We start from the raw sequence: 16,825 nt of genomic DNA on the forward strand, positions 1-16,825 counted from the left end.
TAACGATAAATCGATTGCACGCATCAATTCACGCGCATTGCTTTTTCTAGTGCTCGATTGTGCGAAGCATTGCTGTAGTTGGAACATTCAACGATAAGCATTATGCCGCTTAATGCGCTCTAGTGCTGTAATTGGAAAACGGGGTATGTAGCAAGTTCATCTAGCAACACTGAGTGTTGTCAATTGTCATTGTCATTTGTCACAAGTCACTGCGTGACGTGACTATTTTGTTTTTGTTAAAAACAAACCTGATTCTTATTTATTGCACAACGGAGTAATATTTTTCTCCAATGTTCGGTAAGTGATGAATCATTAAAATTGAAAACATTCATCGTATGTATATAACCGCAGAGCGCTGAGCGAAGCCCACCATATATAATATTATTCTCGCTGACACGGTGCGCAGTCTCTTGTGTTTTGTTGTGTTGTATTGATTTTGTATTTTGTGACTTTGTGTACATTTAGACGAGATAGGTACGTTTTCCATGTAGATTAAGATTACTTTTTTAGGGTTCCGTAGCCAAAATGGCAAAAACGGAACCCTTATAGTTTCGTCATGTCCGTCTGTCCGTCTGTCCGTCTGTCCGTCTGTCACAGCCGATTTACTCGGAAACTATAAGTACTACAGTGATGAAATTTGATGGGAATATGTGTTGTATGAACCGCTACAAAAATATGACACTAAATAGTAAAAAAAAGAATTGGGGGTGGGGCCCCCCATACATGTAACTGAGGGATGAAATTTTTTTTTTCGATGTACATACCCGTGTGGGGTATCAATGGAAAGGTCTTTTAAAATGATATAAAGTTTTCTAAAAAACATTTTTCTTAAAGTGAACGGTTTTTGAGATATCAGCTCTCAAAGTCGTAAAAAGTATGTCCCCCCCCTCTATTTTTATAACTACGGGGTATAAAATTCTAAAAAAAATAGAGGTGATGCATGCTAATTAACTCTTTCAACGATTTTTGGTTTGATCAAAGTATCTCTTATAGTTTTTGAGATAGGTTGATTTAACTGTAATTTATTATATTTGCTGCTACGGAACCCTTTGTGCGCGAGCCCGACTCGCACTTGGCCGGTTTTATTTATTCATATTAATATTGTGTTGAAATTGAATAGTTTATTATAAAATAAAATTAGAGCGTTATTACTGTTCGTATTTTTCGATTTGTCTACGTTTTCAAATGCATACGATCTAGATAGAATGGCTGTACATATGTGGTATCACAAAATGGCCTCCTTGAAAACTATCGCGTCATAGTCATTACATGCAATAACATAATTGTTTTTGATTGTATCTTAGTAATCTGTGTATTAACTTAGCTTAATTTATAGCTCAGAAAACAAGAATGGAGGTACAATTTAAAGTTTATACATTCTGGAATGGGAGTGAGAAGCCAGAAGTAAGGAGGTTTGGGATTGAAAGGGGTGTTGTAACTAGCTTTCAGTATTTGAGTGCTAAGCTTCAAGATATCTACCCTAAGCTTAAGGGAAAGAGCTTCACTGTCTCTTGGAAAGGTTTGTACTTTCTTTAAAAAAATATTAAATAATGGACTTTTATATTAAATTTTGTTAAAAATAAAATATTACTTAAATATGAATTAATATCATTATTTTAATTTTTTTATGTATAACAATGTTTTTAATAATTATGATTAACAAAAAAAAAACAATATAGCTTATTAGTTAAAAATTAAATATGAGCAAGTTAACAAAAATCCTTTCTCATTTAATAGATGAAGAAGGTGATGACGTGACAATTTCTTCGGACGATGAGTTGATGATTGCTCTGACGTCAATGGCAGATGATTTGAAGCGAATCCATGTGCACACCAAGGAGGACAATAACAATGATGACTGTGACATTGTTATAACTGCTGTTACTGATAATAATGCAGGACGTAAGTACTCTCTTAATAAACAAAATTGTGTCACGTATATGCCATCCTTTGTATTGTTGTGTAATAGATCAAGTGCCCTATAATATTATTGATGATTGAACTGTACATTGAAGATGTTTCTAGTACAATGATTTTCAAAAGTTGCAATAAATTTGTTTAGATTGACTTGTACTTGTACTCAAATTTATTTAGTTACACACACACATGCATACTTTAGTTTAATATTAATAAAGTTTTAGTACTTTATTTCAAGAATTTGTTATATACATAAACTTTCACATTGATTAACGGAGATTGTTTTTATCTAGCTTCCACTGGACCCAACATTGCTCACTCTGGGGTAGTGTGCGATGGTTGCGATGTTCCCATAACGGGTTTCCGCTACAAGTGTACCTTCTGCGATGACTACGACCTGTGTTCCAAGTGCGAGTCCGCCGGCCTGCACCCCGAGCATTGCATGGTGCGAGTACCCGTTCCCTCGCTACCTGTAAGTGTTTTAATTCTCTTTGTCTATTTTTTTTAATGTGATAACGTTTTTAAAATCGTTTTAGTCGGGTGACATGTTCAGAAACTTGTGTCACACCAAAACCTCACGAGTGCGATCGCAGGTATAACGAGAGAGAGACGGACCGATCTCCCGTCTCATCTCGAGCGCTGCCACTAGTAAGGCGTTATCACGTAAACATCTCGTTCGTAAACCTACTTTACAAACAACCAATTTTTTTTTATTCTTACTTTTACCCTCTTTGTCTATGATTTGTGCTTTAAAAGCGAGCTCTGATAGTCATACCTGAATATTGAATAGTGTGAGTGCCTTTGCGGTTAGTGTTTTAAGCATCAATACACTTTTATTAGCATCACCAGTGTATGTTTGTATGTAATCTACTTCTTTAGACTCGATTTTGACCCACTTGAAACATATAGATTTAATTTAAACTTTGTCCACTTATCAAAGATCGGTAACAATACAATAATTTCATGTTCAGTTCGGTTAGAGCGTGCTTTTTTCGTTTTTTAAAACTATATCAATTATTGTCTACAATTTGTACTACAAATGGCCGTTCGTCTGTAGGCTTCGACTTGTGTCGCAAGACCGAGGTCGTTGGCCTGCCCATTCCCATGCTGTCCGTAATTTCTTTGTCTTGTGTGATTTTTAATATAATTTCATCACATTTTTGTTTGCTGAATAATGAAAATACTGAGTCATGACTTTTTGATTACAATAAATTAACATAAATGGTAAATGTGTTGAAATATAAATGTATCATTACAATTTATGCAAAATGCTCTAGAGTCTAGTTAAAAAAGGGTTTTTATGATGCAATATTAAGTCAGTATAAAAGTAAAAAATAACATTTCTATTTTGGTGACTTGCAAGTATAAATAAATTGCACCACTATTACAAATTTTCTCAATATTAGTCAGTGTGAAATTCATTTTATATTTTCAACAAAGTCAGTCAAGTGTAGGCTAGACTTGTTCACCTTGGATTCCGTGCGTAGTTTCAACATATTTGTCCCTTCAAATAATGCATATTAAATTAAAACAAGTAATAATAAGTAAGCAGATTTAGTCATTTAATATTCGTAAATAAATAAGTTTTCACCTATTTCGCCGGTTCTCTATTTCATTGCATAAGCCTTTTTTAATAAATAGGTAAAGGTAATATTATTTTTCTTGGTATCCTTGTACATTCGCTGTAATTAAAGCGTACATAAGTGCAACGAACTGGAAATTTTCCATCCGTTCGAGAGACAAGTGGCCTCTGTATCCAATTAATGTGCTAGGGAAAATTTATTTACATACCTATTTAACTTCGATAACAATATTAAATGCATTGTTTTGGCATACCTAACATTATTATTTATTACTTTACACACTTTCTGTATGTCGAATCGATTTGTAACGGATCACGGGTCACATCTAACCGGTTCACGTGTTCAAACACGCGACACAGATAAACATTCACAGGTTCTTCAGAACCCATTTCGGGCACCAGCTCTGATAAGTTTGCCTAATATATATTACTAGAGGTCCGCCCCGGCTTCGCCCGTGGTACATATTTCGCAATAAAAGGTAGCCTATGTCCTTTCTCGGGTATCAAAATATCTCCATACCAAATTTGAAATTACATGCAAATTGGTTCAGTAGTTTAGGCGTGATTGAGTAACAGACAGACAGAGTTACTTTCGCATTTATAATATTAGTATGGATGTATTAGTATTATTCATTCTTTGTATAGTTTTTAACCCTTGTGAGAGAGATAAATAAATGTTTTTATTTTTATTTTTTATTTAAATGCATAAATTACAATTTACAGCGCACCGTTATCAAGGCGGCAGTGAAGCGATCGCGCCATTTCCTCAAAACATTGAATCAAATCAACGAGGAACATTGCAAGAAGCAACGTCATGAGAGTGAAAGTAAGCGGCGGGAGCATCATGGCCACCACGGCCATCGCCGCCAAGCCCGTGACGAACACCAACGTCGGCCACGCAATAGTTGGCTAGAAACATTCGCCACTTATATGAACGAATTTGCGAACCTCGCTGGGGACGTCGGAGTTGAAACTGAACATGAACCTACTGCAAACCAGGAAACCCCGACAGCTAATGAAGCCCCTAAAGCTCAAGCTGAAGCTCCAAAGGCTTCTGCTTCCGCGTCCGCATCAGCAAATCAGCAAACATCATCGGCCAGGGGACAATGCCCTTTCACACCCGATAATTTGAACATGGATAACATTCAAAAACTTTTGAACATGTATTTGAGCGGAAACTTGAATGCTTTTATGCCGCAACAGCCATCGACATCTGCAAAGGAAAAGACTGATGTTGAAATGGGCCAAGGGGACAGGAAGGCGTCTGACGCTGATAAGCAAAGTGTGGCTTCAGAAGTGTCCTCAACTTCGAATGCAGCAGCTCAGTCCAAGAAAGAGGATTCCCCTGACAAAACTGATGAGTGGACTGTTATCAATAATGACAAAGGTATTTTATTTCGTAATACATTAATAGATTAAATTGATGTTTTACTTTTGTTTATGTAATACGTTTGTTTTTGATCAATTTTCATTGAAATTTTTACTATTTTATAGATCTTATGGATTCCGAAGCTAAGGCACCTGGCGCAGAAACAAACCCTCCCATTGGTTTCAACCTGCCTGAGGAATTCCAAAATCGTGTGCAAATCAATGAGGGCCAAAGTCTCTATCCGCCTCTCAATACTGCCACAGCTGGTAAGTGTTATAACCATCAAAAAGCTATTAAATTGAAATATATTTCGTGTTCGTTACTATTTTTAAATGTCAATACATTTACATGTCTACATTTATCGCAATGTAAATTGAATGTTTTGATAATAACATAAGTAATAAGAATAAGATATCTTTCTTTTATTTTAATTGTTATTTCATTGAATACATATCATTATAAAATTATAAAATCATTTACATGTCTATCGTAAATGATTTTTGAATCAAATTATCAATTTCCCAACACTCAAATACTCACATCATTATTTGTCATTTATAACATTTAGTGTTGAATCCCAAAGAGCCTGCGGTGAAAGTTCCAGAACAACCGAAGCCGACTGCTCCGGAAGAACCAAAGACTAAGGATGCTGGCAAGCAAACATCAGCCACTGGTCGCCAGGAACGACACCCAAGTAAGTATCTTATTTATTACTAGCTATTCGTCCTGGCTACGACCGACTATTGTGGAAGATATTCAAAATTTGACAATTATTATCCCAATTTGAACTGACAAATTAAATAAACCATTTAAATCTGTTCAGCCATTCTTGAGTAATAGATGGTGTTACTATCTTTTTGATACATAACTGGATAGTATTGTTTGTTTAAAAACATAGCAATCGACATAAAATAATTAATATAATAATTTTATGCATAAGTATTATCAAGTTCCAATTATTAAAGGACATAATTAATCATATACATTTGCAAAACAATGAGTCAGAATGATATCATTCTAATCATAATAATTATTATTTGGTGGCCCACTTTATGTATTTGCATTAATCAATATGCATTGTTTCATAATATCATTACTTTATTATTCTGTAGTTAAAAACAAAATTATAATGTTCATGTGAGCAATGAGTGGGTTATATTTTTATGGGGATTATTATATAACAAAGAAGGAAAAACATTCTTTATGTAATGTTAAAAGGTATGGAAAATGATTTTAATACTTATAACTTTCTTTTACAGTGGCTCATATTCAAGCGGCCATTGAGCAGATGATTGCAATGGGCTTCACTAATGAAGGAGGATGGTTGACTCAACTACTCGAGAGCAAGGATGGCAATATCGCTGCTGTACTTGACCTATTGACTCCCATCAATGCTAAGAAGTAATTATATTCACCAAGAATATAAAATACTTTTATTATCTCTATTGCATTATTCTCTATTAGATGTGGGGCATCATATCATAGCCCCAAATAGATACTTCAAATAAACATATTTTTTGCATAGATAAGAAGTAATATCATAAGTTAAAATTATATTGACAATGGTAATAGAATATGTTATTTACCTGTTTTATGACTGAATATCTTGCCTAATTTGTATTAATTATTTCAGTTATTTTTATTTTTTTTATATACTTAAAATGGAAAATTTCATACCTAATATGGTATTTTTGTGTTCTCTAAATATAATTTCTTATTGATATTAAGATATATATTTCGTTTATATGTCTTGTTGATATAATAACAACTTCATGATATTCATGTAGCTAACATTGACATATTATGGAAAGAAATGTTATGACTGATTGTAATACAGGCCTGATAAAAAATGTGATAAAATGTGATGGTTTCATGTAGAAAAATGTTTATTTTCCTTATAATATAATAAAGGTATATGGGCAATATTGTGTTTTAATTAAAACCCTTTTTGTAAATAAAATATTTATTTGAGAAATCCATATGATTCTTTTTTGTAATTGATTGTTTCTGCCTTTTCCCGTAAAAGAGCTTTTCCAAGTGCTTCATCTAAACATTTGGCTGCAATGCTGAAAATACATTGATGTTAATAGTTGAAATAAAGATAAGATATAAATAATATATATGTTTAATAAGATTGTAGACTGACAATACAGAAAGATAATACCTAAATTAATCTTTGTACAAAATTACATTGTTCAGTATTTGACGGAAATTTCCATGCATTATATTTTGTCATATGAACTGACAGATAATCATTGGATTCCGCAAATCCGGCCCTTAGTCAATATCTATTTTTATTTATACTATTTTTGTTTAGCAATTTCAAATATCCTTTCATTACTTACATTCCCTGACTGACAGCTTCTTTCAATGTTGGTGGGGCCACACTGCCTGCACCTAACATGCCAATTGTCGTACATTTAGACTTTAATTCAGTGTCGGCTGTATTTGACGTGTAATACACGGGATTGCCAGATACGCCAACAATAAGTGACACAACACTACACTTTTCTTCTTCAGCTGATGGATCAACTACACATTTATCACCAATTTTGCATAGTGTGACCTGAAATATTTGAATTTGTTTTTATATAATTACACTGCATTGGTTTGAACTTTGAACTAAAATACTGTGTTTTTGTTAATTTCATGACAATTTTGACACTCATTTGTTTATCTCTCTGTATAATAAACAAAGTAAACCATATAGTCTATAGTTTACGGCGAGGTCGCGGCTTCGAGCCGTTGGTCTCAACTGCTTGAAGGGGTCCTTGTATGGTTGCCCTAATTGTCATTAAGTTAGATATAGAACAATACTTATTTTAATCAGTATGAGTTTATTAAAACATTATACAGTTTAAAGAAAAAAGTATTTAATATTACTAGCAATGGTGCAGTGCCAACATTCAAATTCTTGCTATCAAATGGATCATCTGATAGTTGTAAGTCTACATTTCCTCCATCCATGAGAGCTGCTTTAACAAATGGTATTCTTGTATTGAATAGTGCGGCTTTTACAGCTAAGGACACAGCATCACATAAGTTACCTCCACATTCTAATATCTGAAAATTTTAACCATGATTATTATAATCGTCAATAGCATACATTTCATTTTTATTATTAATTTAACGATGAATACACACATTGTAAATATGTAACACAAATATTGTAAATTGAGTTTTATTAGTTATTGACTTAATTTTTGAATACTTACTAAAATATCAATATACAGTTTCCAACATTGTTTTCCTTCAAATATACACAATTGCGTTAAGTTAAATGCTTGAGAAGAGTGGTACGCTCTTTGTAACATGTTTGATATAGTGCTTGCGAGTTGTTCTCCACCTCTTCCTTCAAATTCTGGTGTGGCATTTGCGGAACTAGAAATAATACACTTCAAATTATAAAACAAAAACAGAATCACATTAATAGGAAAGAAAAGAAAAGGAACACGACGAAGAGCATATGTTATAATTCTACAAGTTTCAAAATTGTAACTTACCAATCTACAAAGAACTCAATTTTCCCTAGACCGGGTTTGTCGGGATTAGGGACATCAATTTCAGTTTTTACACCCACCAGTATATCTGTGTTTGCCAACCTTAAACGCGCCGAGCCACTTGCATGACTGACTACGTCCGTTTCCAGTTCCATGGGTCTATAGTCAATATTAGATCTCCCATCAGAGCGGAAGTCTTCCTAAAATTACATGACGATGTTATAAGATAACTTGTTTACAAAATATATTTATAATACACAAAATAATTCTTGTAAACACCTGTACGCCATGAAGTATATATGTTTTTTCAGTCTGACTTAGCAATACTCCTGCCATTTTATAAATTAAAAGTAAGAAATAACTCGAGAAGAAAAATAATTATATGTTTTAAATTAAGTTCAGTTTATATTTGTTTAGTTTTTAAAGAAAATTCGATGTACACAAACTTGTTGGTTATGTTTACAATTTACTATTGACAACTGATATGCGTCAAAACTCAAAAGTTTAACCTTTTTTTTTCATAAATGGCAACAAATTAGGCTGTTCTCACAAGACGACAACAGGTAAAATTCGTGTATAATTCTGTACTTATTGACAAATAAAAAGAACAATATCAAATTATTAAAATATAATGCTATTGTATGAAGTTATTCCGATTTGCAGATCAATTGAACTCCTGCTATTTTAGTACTCCTGTAAATAAAAGATGAGCAAATAATCTCATTCATGTGATGTTTCAAAATAAAATTCTACTTAATTAATTTATAATTTCCGCAATTTTATAGGTTAAGATTTTGAAACGGTCACGGGATTAAGCATATTCTTTGTCAATACATCCTAGCCTATCTCAAACTGCCTGAAGACAATGATTTTCTTGTTTTCTATTTCTTCTCTCAACGGATATCGAGATTAAATAATATTATTTTAAACAAAACTGTCAATTTTCAAAATACTACTAACCTAATTAATATGCAGCAAGTTAGATAATATAAGGTGATACCACCTGCTCCGCTTGCAGTATGATGCCTGGGTACGTCCATGCCGCATTTTAAAAGTTTGTCGTCATCAGAGGCATCCATGGGTACTTTAATAATTAATTATTCTTCATCATTATGGCATAGAATATTATATTCTAATAAAACAATGGCACAAAAAGTTATCTCCAATTTAAACCCAGGTGCTGAAAATGGGCGCCTATAATTGTATTTAATAGCGGTATGAAAATTGAACCCTTGGTACTATTAAAGTTATAATAAACGATAGTCAAGTTTAAAAAATGCCATTTTTCAAAAGCCAAACTCATGAATCTATAAAAGTACCTATGTTAATTGTTTAGTACCCTTCGCAATGTCAAGGTTCATGTTTACTACAAGATCAGTTAGACCGATCCCGATTCAATGCTAGTCACTATTGGGGGGATCTCGCAACATCCTCTTTTAAATTGCGAGTTATCGTAATTTTTTCATTGTAACAGATTGAATTTACACACTGGGTTCACTTGCCATTCGAATCGTGGATCCCTCGCTGGAAGATTATTATCGTTGTTTAAAAGAACATTTAATATGGGCGATACACAGGACAATGTCGCCGATATGGTGTTTAAAATGCAAAAGTTTTCTTGGGTGGATTACGTAGTTTTCATATTTATGTTAGCGATAAGTGCTTTCGTAGGTGTGTACTGGGGCTTTTTCAAAAAGCAGACGACGCAGAACGATTATCTTCTTGGCGGAAGGAATATGAAAGTGTTGCCCGTATCCATGTCTTTAGTAGCCAGGTTAGTAGTTCACTGAATTCTTCTGATATCTATATTACAATATGTTAGAACTAGATGATAGATCATTTTCACTGCCATCCCTAATTCTAATTTAACCTAACTAGCATATATTTTCGCTTGGTAAACTTTAACTGCAATACGCTCGTAGATTTTTAAGTCAGGTTGCAAAGCATCGTGTTCGAAAAGCGTTAAGATAATATATGGAAAATGTATGTTAATAATTTTCTATGACCTGAATAATGCTTAGAACTTTTTAATATCCTACTCCAAATCCTTCTCTGCTTAATTTATATTGAGAGTAGCTATTTCCGCTAAAAAGTTCAATCATTAATTAAAATTTAAAAGATGGTTAACGTTATAAACCTTGGAATATTTTCTTAGGAGTTTACATAAAACACGATATTAATTTGTCTCGCTTTCCATTGACAAAAAAAAAGATTCACTTAATTGGATTCTATCTGTTACCTACATGGTGCGTATAATTTTCAGCTTTATTTCTGGAATAACGTTATTGGGTTCACCAACAGAAGTATACATGTACGGGACGCAATATTCTTACATAATTATCGGAATATTTCTAATGTTCATTTTCATGACTCAAATATACTTACCTGTGTTTCACGAACTTAAGATGACTTCAAATTATGAGGTACGAAGAAAATTTTTATAATTAATTTTATTTGCGGTCATAGATGTATAAGTTAGTAATTTATTTAACACTTTTTTTCTAGTATTTATCACTGAGATTTGATAACAAAGTTCGTCTGTTCGGTTCGATGCTTTTCGTTTTTGCGATGGTGAGTATAAATATACATATATGGGTTACTAGCTTTCCACCCGCAGCTTCGCCCGCGCAGTCAAAGAAAAACCCGCATAGTTCCCGTTCCCGTGGGATTTCCGGGATAAAAGCTATCCTATTTCCCGTGATAAAAAGTAGCCTATGTCCTTTCTCGGGTATCAAAATATCTCTATACCAAATTTCATGCAAATTGGTTCAGTAGTTAAGGCGTGATTGAGTAACAGACAGACAGACAGAGTTACTTTCGCATTTATAATATTAGTATGGATAAGTTAATACCAATGTATGGCAATATATTATATGAGACAAATTCAGTAAAGTAATAATTTATTCATCCGTGTTTATATTACGTTAAATTTATTTCAGATAGGATGGTTACCAATTGTTATTTATGTGCCTGCACTTGCCTTTAATCAAGGTAATAACAGTAACATGATGTAAATGAACAGTTTTATCCTTCAAATCTGTTTTTTTTCTGTGAAATTTATTTAATTTTTATGATTAATCCGAAAAATCTTTCAGTGACTGGAGTTAATATTCACATAATTACGCCAATTGTGTGCTTAGTTTGTATATTTTATACGAGTGCTGTAAGTATTTCATATCCTAATTTATAGTATTCATAACTATGACAACTTGTATCATAATTTATATATGTTACCTACTCCAGGATGATTCAAGTTATAAGCATATTCAATTTTAGATAATTAGGCTTAAAAATGCGACAAAAGATATCGTCACAAAATCGTTAAATGCGTAGATAATTAGGAAGTCTATCTAGACTTCCTAATTATTCATATCCGGTTTCCGTCAGAGCCATTGTTCATATATTTATAATATTTTTCGTTCCTGATTTTAGTAAGTCTAATTCTTTTTAGGGTGGTCTACAAGCAGTCGTTTGGACTGATGTTATTCAAATAACAGTGATGGTAGGGGCGATGGCGTTAGTAGCTATAAAAGGTACCCTAGATATTGGTGGATTCGGTGTTGTATGGCAACGAAACATGGACAGTGGAAGGATTGAAGCACCCAAGTAGGTATCTTTTAAATAATACGTTATTTTAAATTTATTTGCTGTCTGTAATAGCGTTTTTGTTCTACTGATGATTTTATTAACTTTGCAGTGCATGAATAATTTAGCATTAATGCATTTCCCTAAAATTTTTTGTATCAATAAATTTTATTTTGAATGAGATCCAATTTTAAAAAAAATGTATTAAAATCGATATCGATGACGATAACTTACACATTCGATAGACTTCAATATCACATATTATTTTCGTTTTTAGTTGGGATTTCAACCCCACAGCACGACATACAATATGGAATTTGGTAATAGGAGGGGTAATATATTGGTTACAAGCAAATGCAGTTAATCAAACTATGGTTCAACGATATCTGGCTCTCCCTACGTTACGAGGCGCGAAATTGTAAGTTGTTTCCTGTTATTTCGGAAAGTCGACTCGTTGTCTTTTTAGATTTTTTTTATTAATTATGATAGGTTTCTACTGAAAATACAATTAATATTCTCCTATTTCAAAACTGTTTAAATGATTACCTGCCAGCTACAATGATTAATATGTTATGCAAGACAATATACATGTCCAAAACTATTAAATAAGCTAGGAGACTTTATCAGTAAGCCCTGAAACTGATATTTAGTGTTTTATTTATGTTAGTCGTCATACAACAACCTTTTTTTCAGGTCGGTATTCCTATTCTGTATTGGAATTTCAATACTGTACTGTTTCTGCCTATACTGTGGATTGCTGATTTATGCTAGATTTTACGATTGCGATCCTTTGCAAACAAAGGTAAAGTATTAAAAAAATAATTTATATTTTTAGATCTGCCTATTTATCAAACTCAAAAGTTCGATTAAATGTGTTTAAATATAATATGGTGAAAGCTGCTCAAACTCAATTAATGTGCTGTAATTTTGGTATGCAGATAGATTTTGTAATAACTTATGGAATTTTCTATGGCCATCACACGAGCGAATTTACGGGAAAACGTCTATGTTTCGTTTTTTTATGCAGTTAATGGCAGTCCAAAATATTTTTAGTTAGCGAAGGCAAAGGATCAACTATTGCCGCTTTTAGTCATGGACGTTTTGGGTGATTTTCCCGGACTGCCAGGAGTTTTTCTTGCTGGAATATTCAGTGCAGCTTTAAGGTAAAACAGTTAGGTATATGTATATGTAGAAAAAATTCCTTTTACTCATATAAATACTGTTGGTAGTATATTCTAGACTTTAACTTTATTAATCTATACTAATATTATAAAGCTGAAGAGTTTGTTTGTTTGTTTGTTTGTTTGAACGCGCTAATCTCGGGAACTACTGGTCCGATTTGAAAAATTCTTTCGGTGTTAGATAGCTCATTTATCGAGGAAGGCTATAGGCTATATACCATCACGCTACGACCAACAGGAGAGGAGCCACGGGGGTGAAACCGCGCGGAGCGGCTAGTACATAATATAACAATTTGTCACCTTAATAAATTAATGAAAAATTAAAAAGGATGTATTCCCATCAGACGAAAAAGTAGAGGAAAATGTATATTATATTTAATAGCATATCTAATACTGGTAAGGTTTTTTAAATGATTAATGTCGCTATTTCATTGATGTAAAGCGTGTTAGCCATAAATAGCTGGTTTAAGATTATAAAAAAAAACATAGAAATTAATTTTAAACTTCTTTTTAGTTCATTATCAACGAGCTTAAACTCAATGTCAGCTGTAGTGCTTGAAGACTTTTATAAGCCATTCTTCAAGAGGAAATTGTCTGACCGTCAGACCAGTTGGTTGCTGAGAGGAGTTGTCATTTTCATCGGAGTACTCTGCTTAGGTGATTGTTAAACCGGCTACTTACGTACCTGCAGCAGGGGCAATATTGGAATTGCACCCTCAATTGGCTTCTTAATTGTGTGTATATGTGTGTAAATTGTTCTGTTCTCTAAATTGCCCCTGCTTGCATAGGCAGCTGAAATTGCTCCAACCGCCGTGCAACCGAGATTGTTCCAATATTGCCCCTGCCCAGGTACCTTCGTGAGTAACCGGCTTAATTTAATTACATCTTTATTTATAGTTATGAAATTATGTGTACTCTGAAGGTTTAGACTCGTAGGAATTGATAAAAAACCACTTCCTACTATGCAGGGTGCTATTGTGCAATAAGTGAATAGATTTTATTAAATGTGATTAATCGATCTGTTGAAGTATTTATTACAAAAGCAAAATGCATTATTCTGCATGGATCTTTGTTATCTGTACATTATGGAATAAAATAAATTATTCGATCTTGTATTGTTAATTGATCGATTAAGAAGTGTCTTTTTGTTCGTTTATTTCCTGTAAAGCATTTGAATCGACTGAAATCTTAATTGCAGGATTAACATTTATCGTTGAGAAATTGGGAACAATTCTACAATTGACGATGACATTGGAAGCCATAACTATGGGGCCCCAGCTTGGGGTGTTCACTATGGGGATATTGATGCCGTGGGTAGACGGAATGGTAATTACATTGAGTACACACTTACCTTATAATATTATAATACATTATAATATTATACACATTTGATACTTATTTTAATCCCTATGTGCATAAATAATAACAAAGCACAGGCAATATGCACAGCTATGCTAGAAACGAAGTAAAATAATCTGTTCGTAACGATTTTTAGATTTCAAATCCCAGATTTGGTCGGATACGTGAGAACACCCGCACTTTTTACTAATTCAAGTCACAATAACGTAAAAATAAGGGGCCCAATAAGTAAATGAAAATATTTAATAGGTCGTTTATCATAACAAAATGCAAAAAAATGAACATTTTTGATTGTGGGAACTTTGAACTGCTTCCTACGGTAAAGCAGAAGATGAACGAAGTCTTTACTTTAGCATTTTGAAATATAGAATTTTACGGAAATAACAAATTCGTATTGTGTGCAGGGAGCGTTAATAGGAGGAATGACTGGTTTGGTATCAATGACGTGGTGGTGTCTATCAGCGCAGTTGGCTATAGCCAGCGGTTACATCACCCACCCACATAAGCCACTCAGTGTAGATGGATGTCTGTATAATCATACACTGGAATTCAATAATGTGGATACAGTTGAAAGGTAAATTTGCTAAATTTATGTGTTTTGTTATGTGAATAGCGATGCTCTAAAAATAACTACAGAACAAATATATTTCTAAATTTTTCTTGCGAAACCAAGTCTCCTAACTTCAATTACTCATAATTCCTACATTTGACACCTAATAAGTTATCAAAGATAATGTTTACTTTTATTAAAATGTGCATATACACTTGTTAAAATACAATTATTTCTTTCAGGGTCGAAGTTAGTCCAATATTACATGTATCATACATGTGGTATACGCTCTCTGGATGTGTGATAACAATGTGTATAGGAATGTTGATATCAGGTGTAAGCAAGGCTTTAGGAAAAGCTTACGTCCCTCCCGCGCCAAAACTTCTAGCGCCACAGATAAGGAAATTATTTCGAGACCCTCCTCATCCGAAGGAAGAACCATTTATTTGTGCTTATAAGTGTCCTAAGGTAAGAAACTCGTTTTCTTCAAATGTAATATTTAGGTTTCATCAACGGTTCATGGTTTGATTTTTTTGTCCCTCATGCAGTTTAACAATTCACATAAACGCATGTCATGCTTGTATTAACGCCGATGTTGTGCCGTTACATTTTCGGGCCTCATTTAACCATTTGCTGAGTAGTTCTTGATAGAATATTCTACATTTTTTTTATGTTCATACAGTATTTTTCATTTTAATTGATAGATAAGCAAAACAGAACATACCCAGAAGTGGTGAAACAGCCTTGAATATTATTATAAATATGTATGATTAATTGTTGATTTTTTTTGTAGGACAAGCAGCAGAAATCTACAACACTAAATATGAAGCCTATTCACGGAAACACACAAGGCACAAACTGAGACTGAAATTATTTATTTTATTTATAAAATATATATTTTTTCGTATTTTATACGTAGTATTTCATTGTATTCAAAATTTATAGATTTTTTTACAATCACAGGAAAATATATACTGCCAATAAGCGCGAATTCACAAAAAACAGGGTTCAGTACAGAATGGCAATATATATTAGGTATCAGCTGCAGCGTTGAGCGTAATTAGTAGCAAAATAATAGCAAAAAAACGAATCTTCAGCAGATAATATTTATCATATTATTTTTCAATTAGGGTAAAAGCCGGATAGTTGCGCCACTTTTCAAAAAAGCTATATTATGAAAAATTATGTACTTAATAAGAATAATGAAACATGTATATCAAAAGATAGGTCTTTAAACCATCATATTAGCCTATTTTATTAAACATAATTATTAAAGGTTTTGAGTAAATCCTGTTTTATTTGACCTCTCAAATGAAGGATAGTTGCCCAATCTAGCGGATAGTTGCCTATCGTAAATAATACTTCAGAGGATACTTGCCTCGTGAGGGGATAGGTGCCTCACAATATTTTTTTTAAATAAAAAAACAAATTTATATCAATTCACTTAATCAGTCTTTATTATTTGTTACAACTTTGGCATTAATCATCAGAAGTGAGGGATTTCATCTTTCCACATCGCATGCAGCATACAGTTTCATCCATATTAAATATTCCATCTGGTTTAACCAGCAATTCATTCTCAGTTAAGACAGTAGGTAATAAGTAGATCAAAAAATTTTGCAACGTCTTCTTGTTGAGACCCCTCGCTCTTTCAATTGATAAACCCTCAGCTTGCCTCAAAAGTCAAAACTATTTCGGGATTTCTTTCCAGAAAGCTTTTTAACCATTGTGGCCCAGCCGTTATGCTTTAACCCCAAATTTTCGGCAAAGTGGTAAGCTAGC

At 33.1% G+C, this 16,825-nt stretch overlaps 3 protein-coding genes across 5 annotated transcripts; 2 read left to right on the forward strand and 1 right to left on the reverse strand.

Annotated features, from left to right (window-relative positions):
- The first annotated feature begins 185 nt into the window (after window positions 1-185).
- LOC149907612 (uncharacterized) lies at window positions 186-6,366 on the forward strand. Of its 3 annotated transcripts, none has more exons than XM_090102636.1 (8): window positions 186-297; window positions 1,337-1,519; window positions 1,738-1,902; window positions 2,211-2,389; window positions 4,223-4,886; window positions 4,994-5,134; window positions 5,437-5,562; window positions 6,128-6,366. In XM_090102636.1, the coding sequence occupies exons 1-8, from the start codon at window positions 291-293 to the stop codon at window positions 6,271-6,273; spliced, it is 1,611 nt and encodes a 536-aa protein (XP_089958762.1). In that variant the 5' UTR covers window positions 186-290; the 3' UTR covers window positions 6,274-6,366. The 3 variants fall into 3 exon arrangements, with proteins under 3 accessions (XP_089958762.1, XP_089958763.1, XP_089958764.1); XM_090102637.1 differs by having other exon boundaries at window positions 5,452-5,562; XM_090102638.1 differs by lacking the exon at window positions 186-297 and adding an exon at window positions 442-474.
- A 451-nt stretch (window positions 6,367-6,817) lies between these two features.
- Window positions 6,818-8,836, reverse strand: Rrp42 (exosome complex component Rrp42). Its single transcript, XM_090102639.1, has 6 exons — window positions 8,648-8,836; window positions 8,372-8,568; window positions 8,084-8,249; window positions 7,752-7,931; window positions 7,214-7,434; window positions 6,818-6,934 (listed from the first exon to the last, which is right to left on the reverse strand). Exons 1-6 carry the CDS (start codon window positions 8,702-8,704, stop codon window positions 6,832-6,834), a joined length of 924 nt encoding a protein of 307 aa, XP_089958765.1. The 5' UTR covers window positions 8,705-8,836; the 3' UTR covers window positions 6,818-6,831.
- Window positions 8,837-9,885: 1,049 nt separating this feature from the next.
- LOC149907614 (sodium-coupled monocarboxylate transporter 1-like) lies at window positions 9,886-15,912 on the forward strand. Its single transcript, XM_090103359.1, has 14 exons — window positions 9,886-10,142; window positions 10,632-10,791; window positions 10,874-10,939; window positions 11,308-11,359; window positions 11,464-11,531; window positions 11,820-11,974; window positions 12,231-12,371; window positions 12,647-12,755; window positions 13,007-13,116; window positions 13,649-13,791; window positions 14,333-14,460; window positions 14,898-15,067; window positions 15,286-15,511; window positions 15,837-15,912. Exons 1-14 carry the CDS (start codon window positions 9,931-9,933, stop codon window positions 15,903-15,905), a joined length of 1,809 nt encoding a protein of 602 aa, XP_089959485.1. The 5' UTR covers window positions 9,886-9,930; the 3' UTR covers window positions 15,906-15,912.
- The last annotated feature ends 913 nt before the right edge of the window (window positions 15,913-16,825 follow it).

The sequence above is a fragment of the Colias eurytheme genome, chromosome 6, assembly GCF_061535395.1.
Source record: "Colias eurytheme isolate Ceu_HAF_F1 chromosome 6, ilColEury1 Martin Lab GWU primary, whole genome shotgun sequence".
NCBI lineage: Eukaryota > Metazoa > Arthropoda > Insecta > Lepidoptera > Pieridae > Colias > Colias eurytheme.

Coding starts and splice junctions, on each gene's coding strand:
- LOC149907612 (XM_090102636.1), top strand. Junction 1,520..1,737: donor CTTCACTGTCTCTTGGAAAG/GTTTGTACTTTC, acceptor CTCATTTAATAG/ATGAAGAAGGTGATGACGTG. Junction 4,887..4,993: donor TGTTATCAATAATGACAAAG/GTATTTTATTTC, acceptor ACTATTTTATAG/ATCTTATGGATTCCGAAGCT.
- Rrp42 (XM_090102639.1), bottom strand. CDS start 8,704: ATGGCAGGAGTATTGCTAAGTCAGACTGAAAAAACATATATACTTCAT. Junction 8,250..8,371: donor ATTGAGTTCTTTGTAGATTG/GTAAGTTACAAT, acceptor TATTATTTCTAG/TTCCGCAAATGCCACACCAG. Junction 7,932..8,083: donor AACTGTATATTGATATTTTA/GTAAGTATTCAA, acceptor TAAAATTTTCAG/ATATTAGAATGTGGAGGTAA.
- LOC149907614 (XM_090103359.1), top strand. CDS start 9,931: ATGGGCGATACACAGGACAATGTCGCCGATATGGTGTTTAAAATGCAA. Junction 13,117..13,648: donor ATATTCAGTGCAGCTTTAAG/GTAAAACAGTTA, acceptor ACTTCTTTTTAG/TTCATTATCAACGAGCTTAA. Junction 13,792..14,332: donor CATCGGAGTACTCTGCTTAG/GTGATTGTTAAA, acceptor TCTTAATTGCAG/GATTAACATTTATCGTTGAG.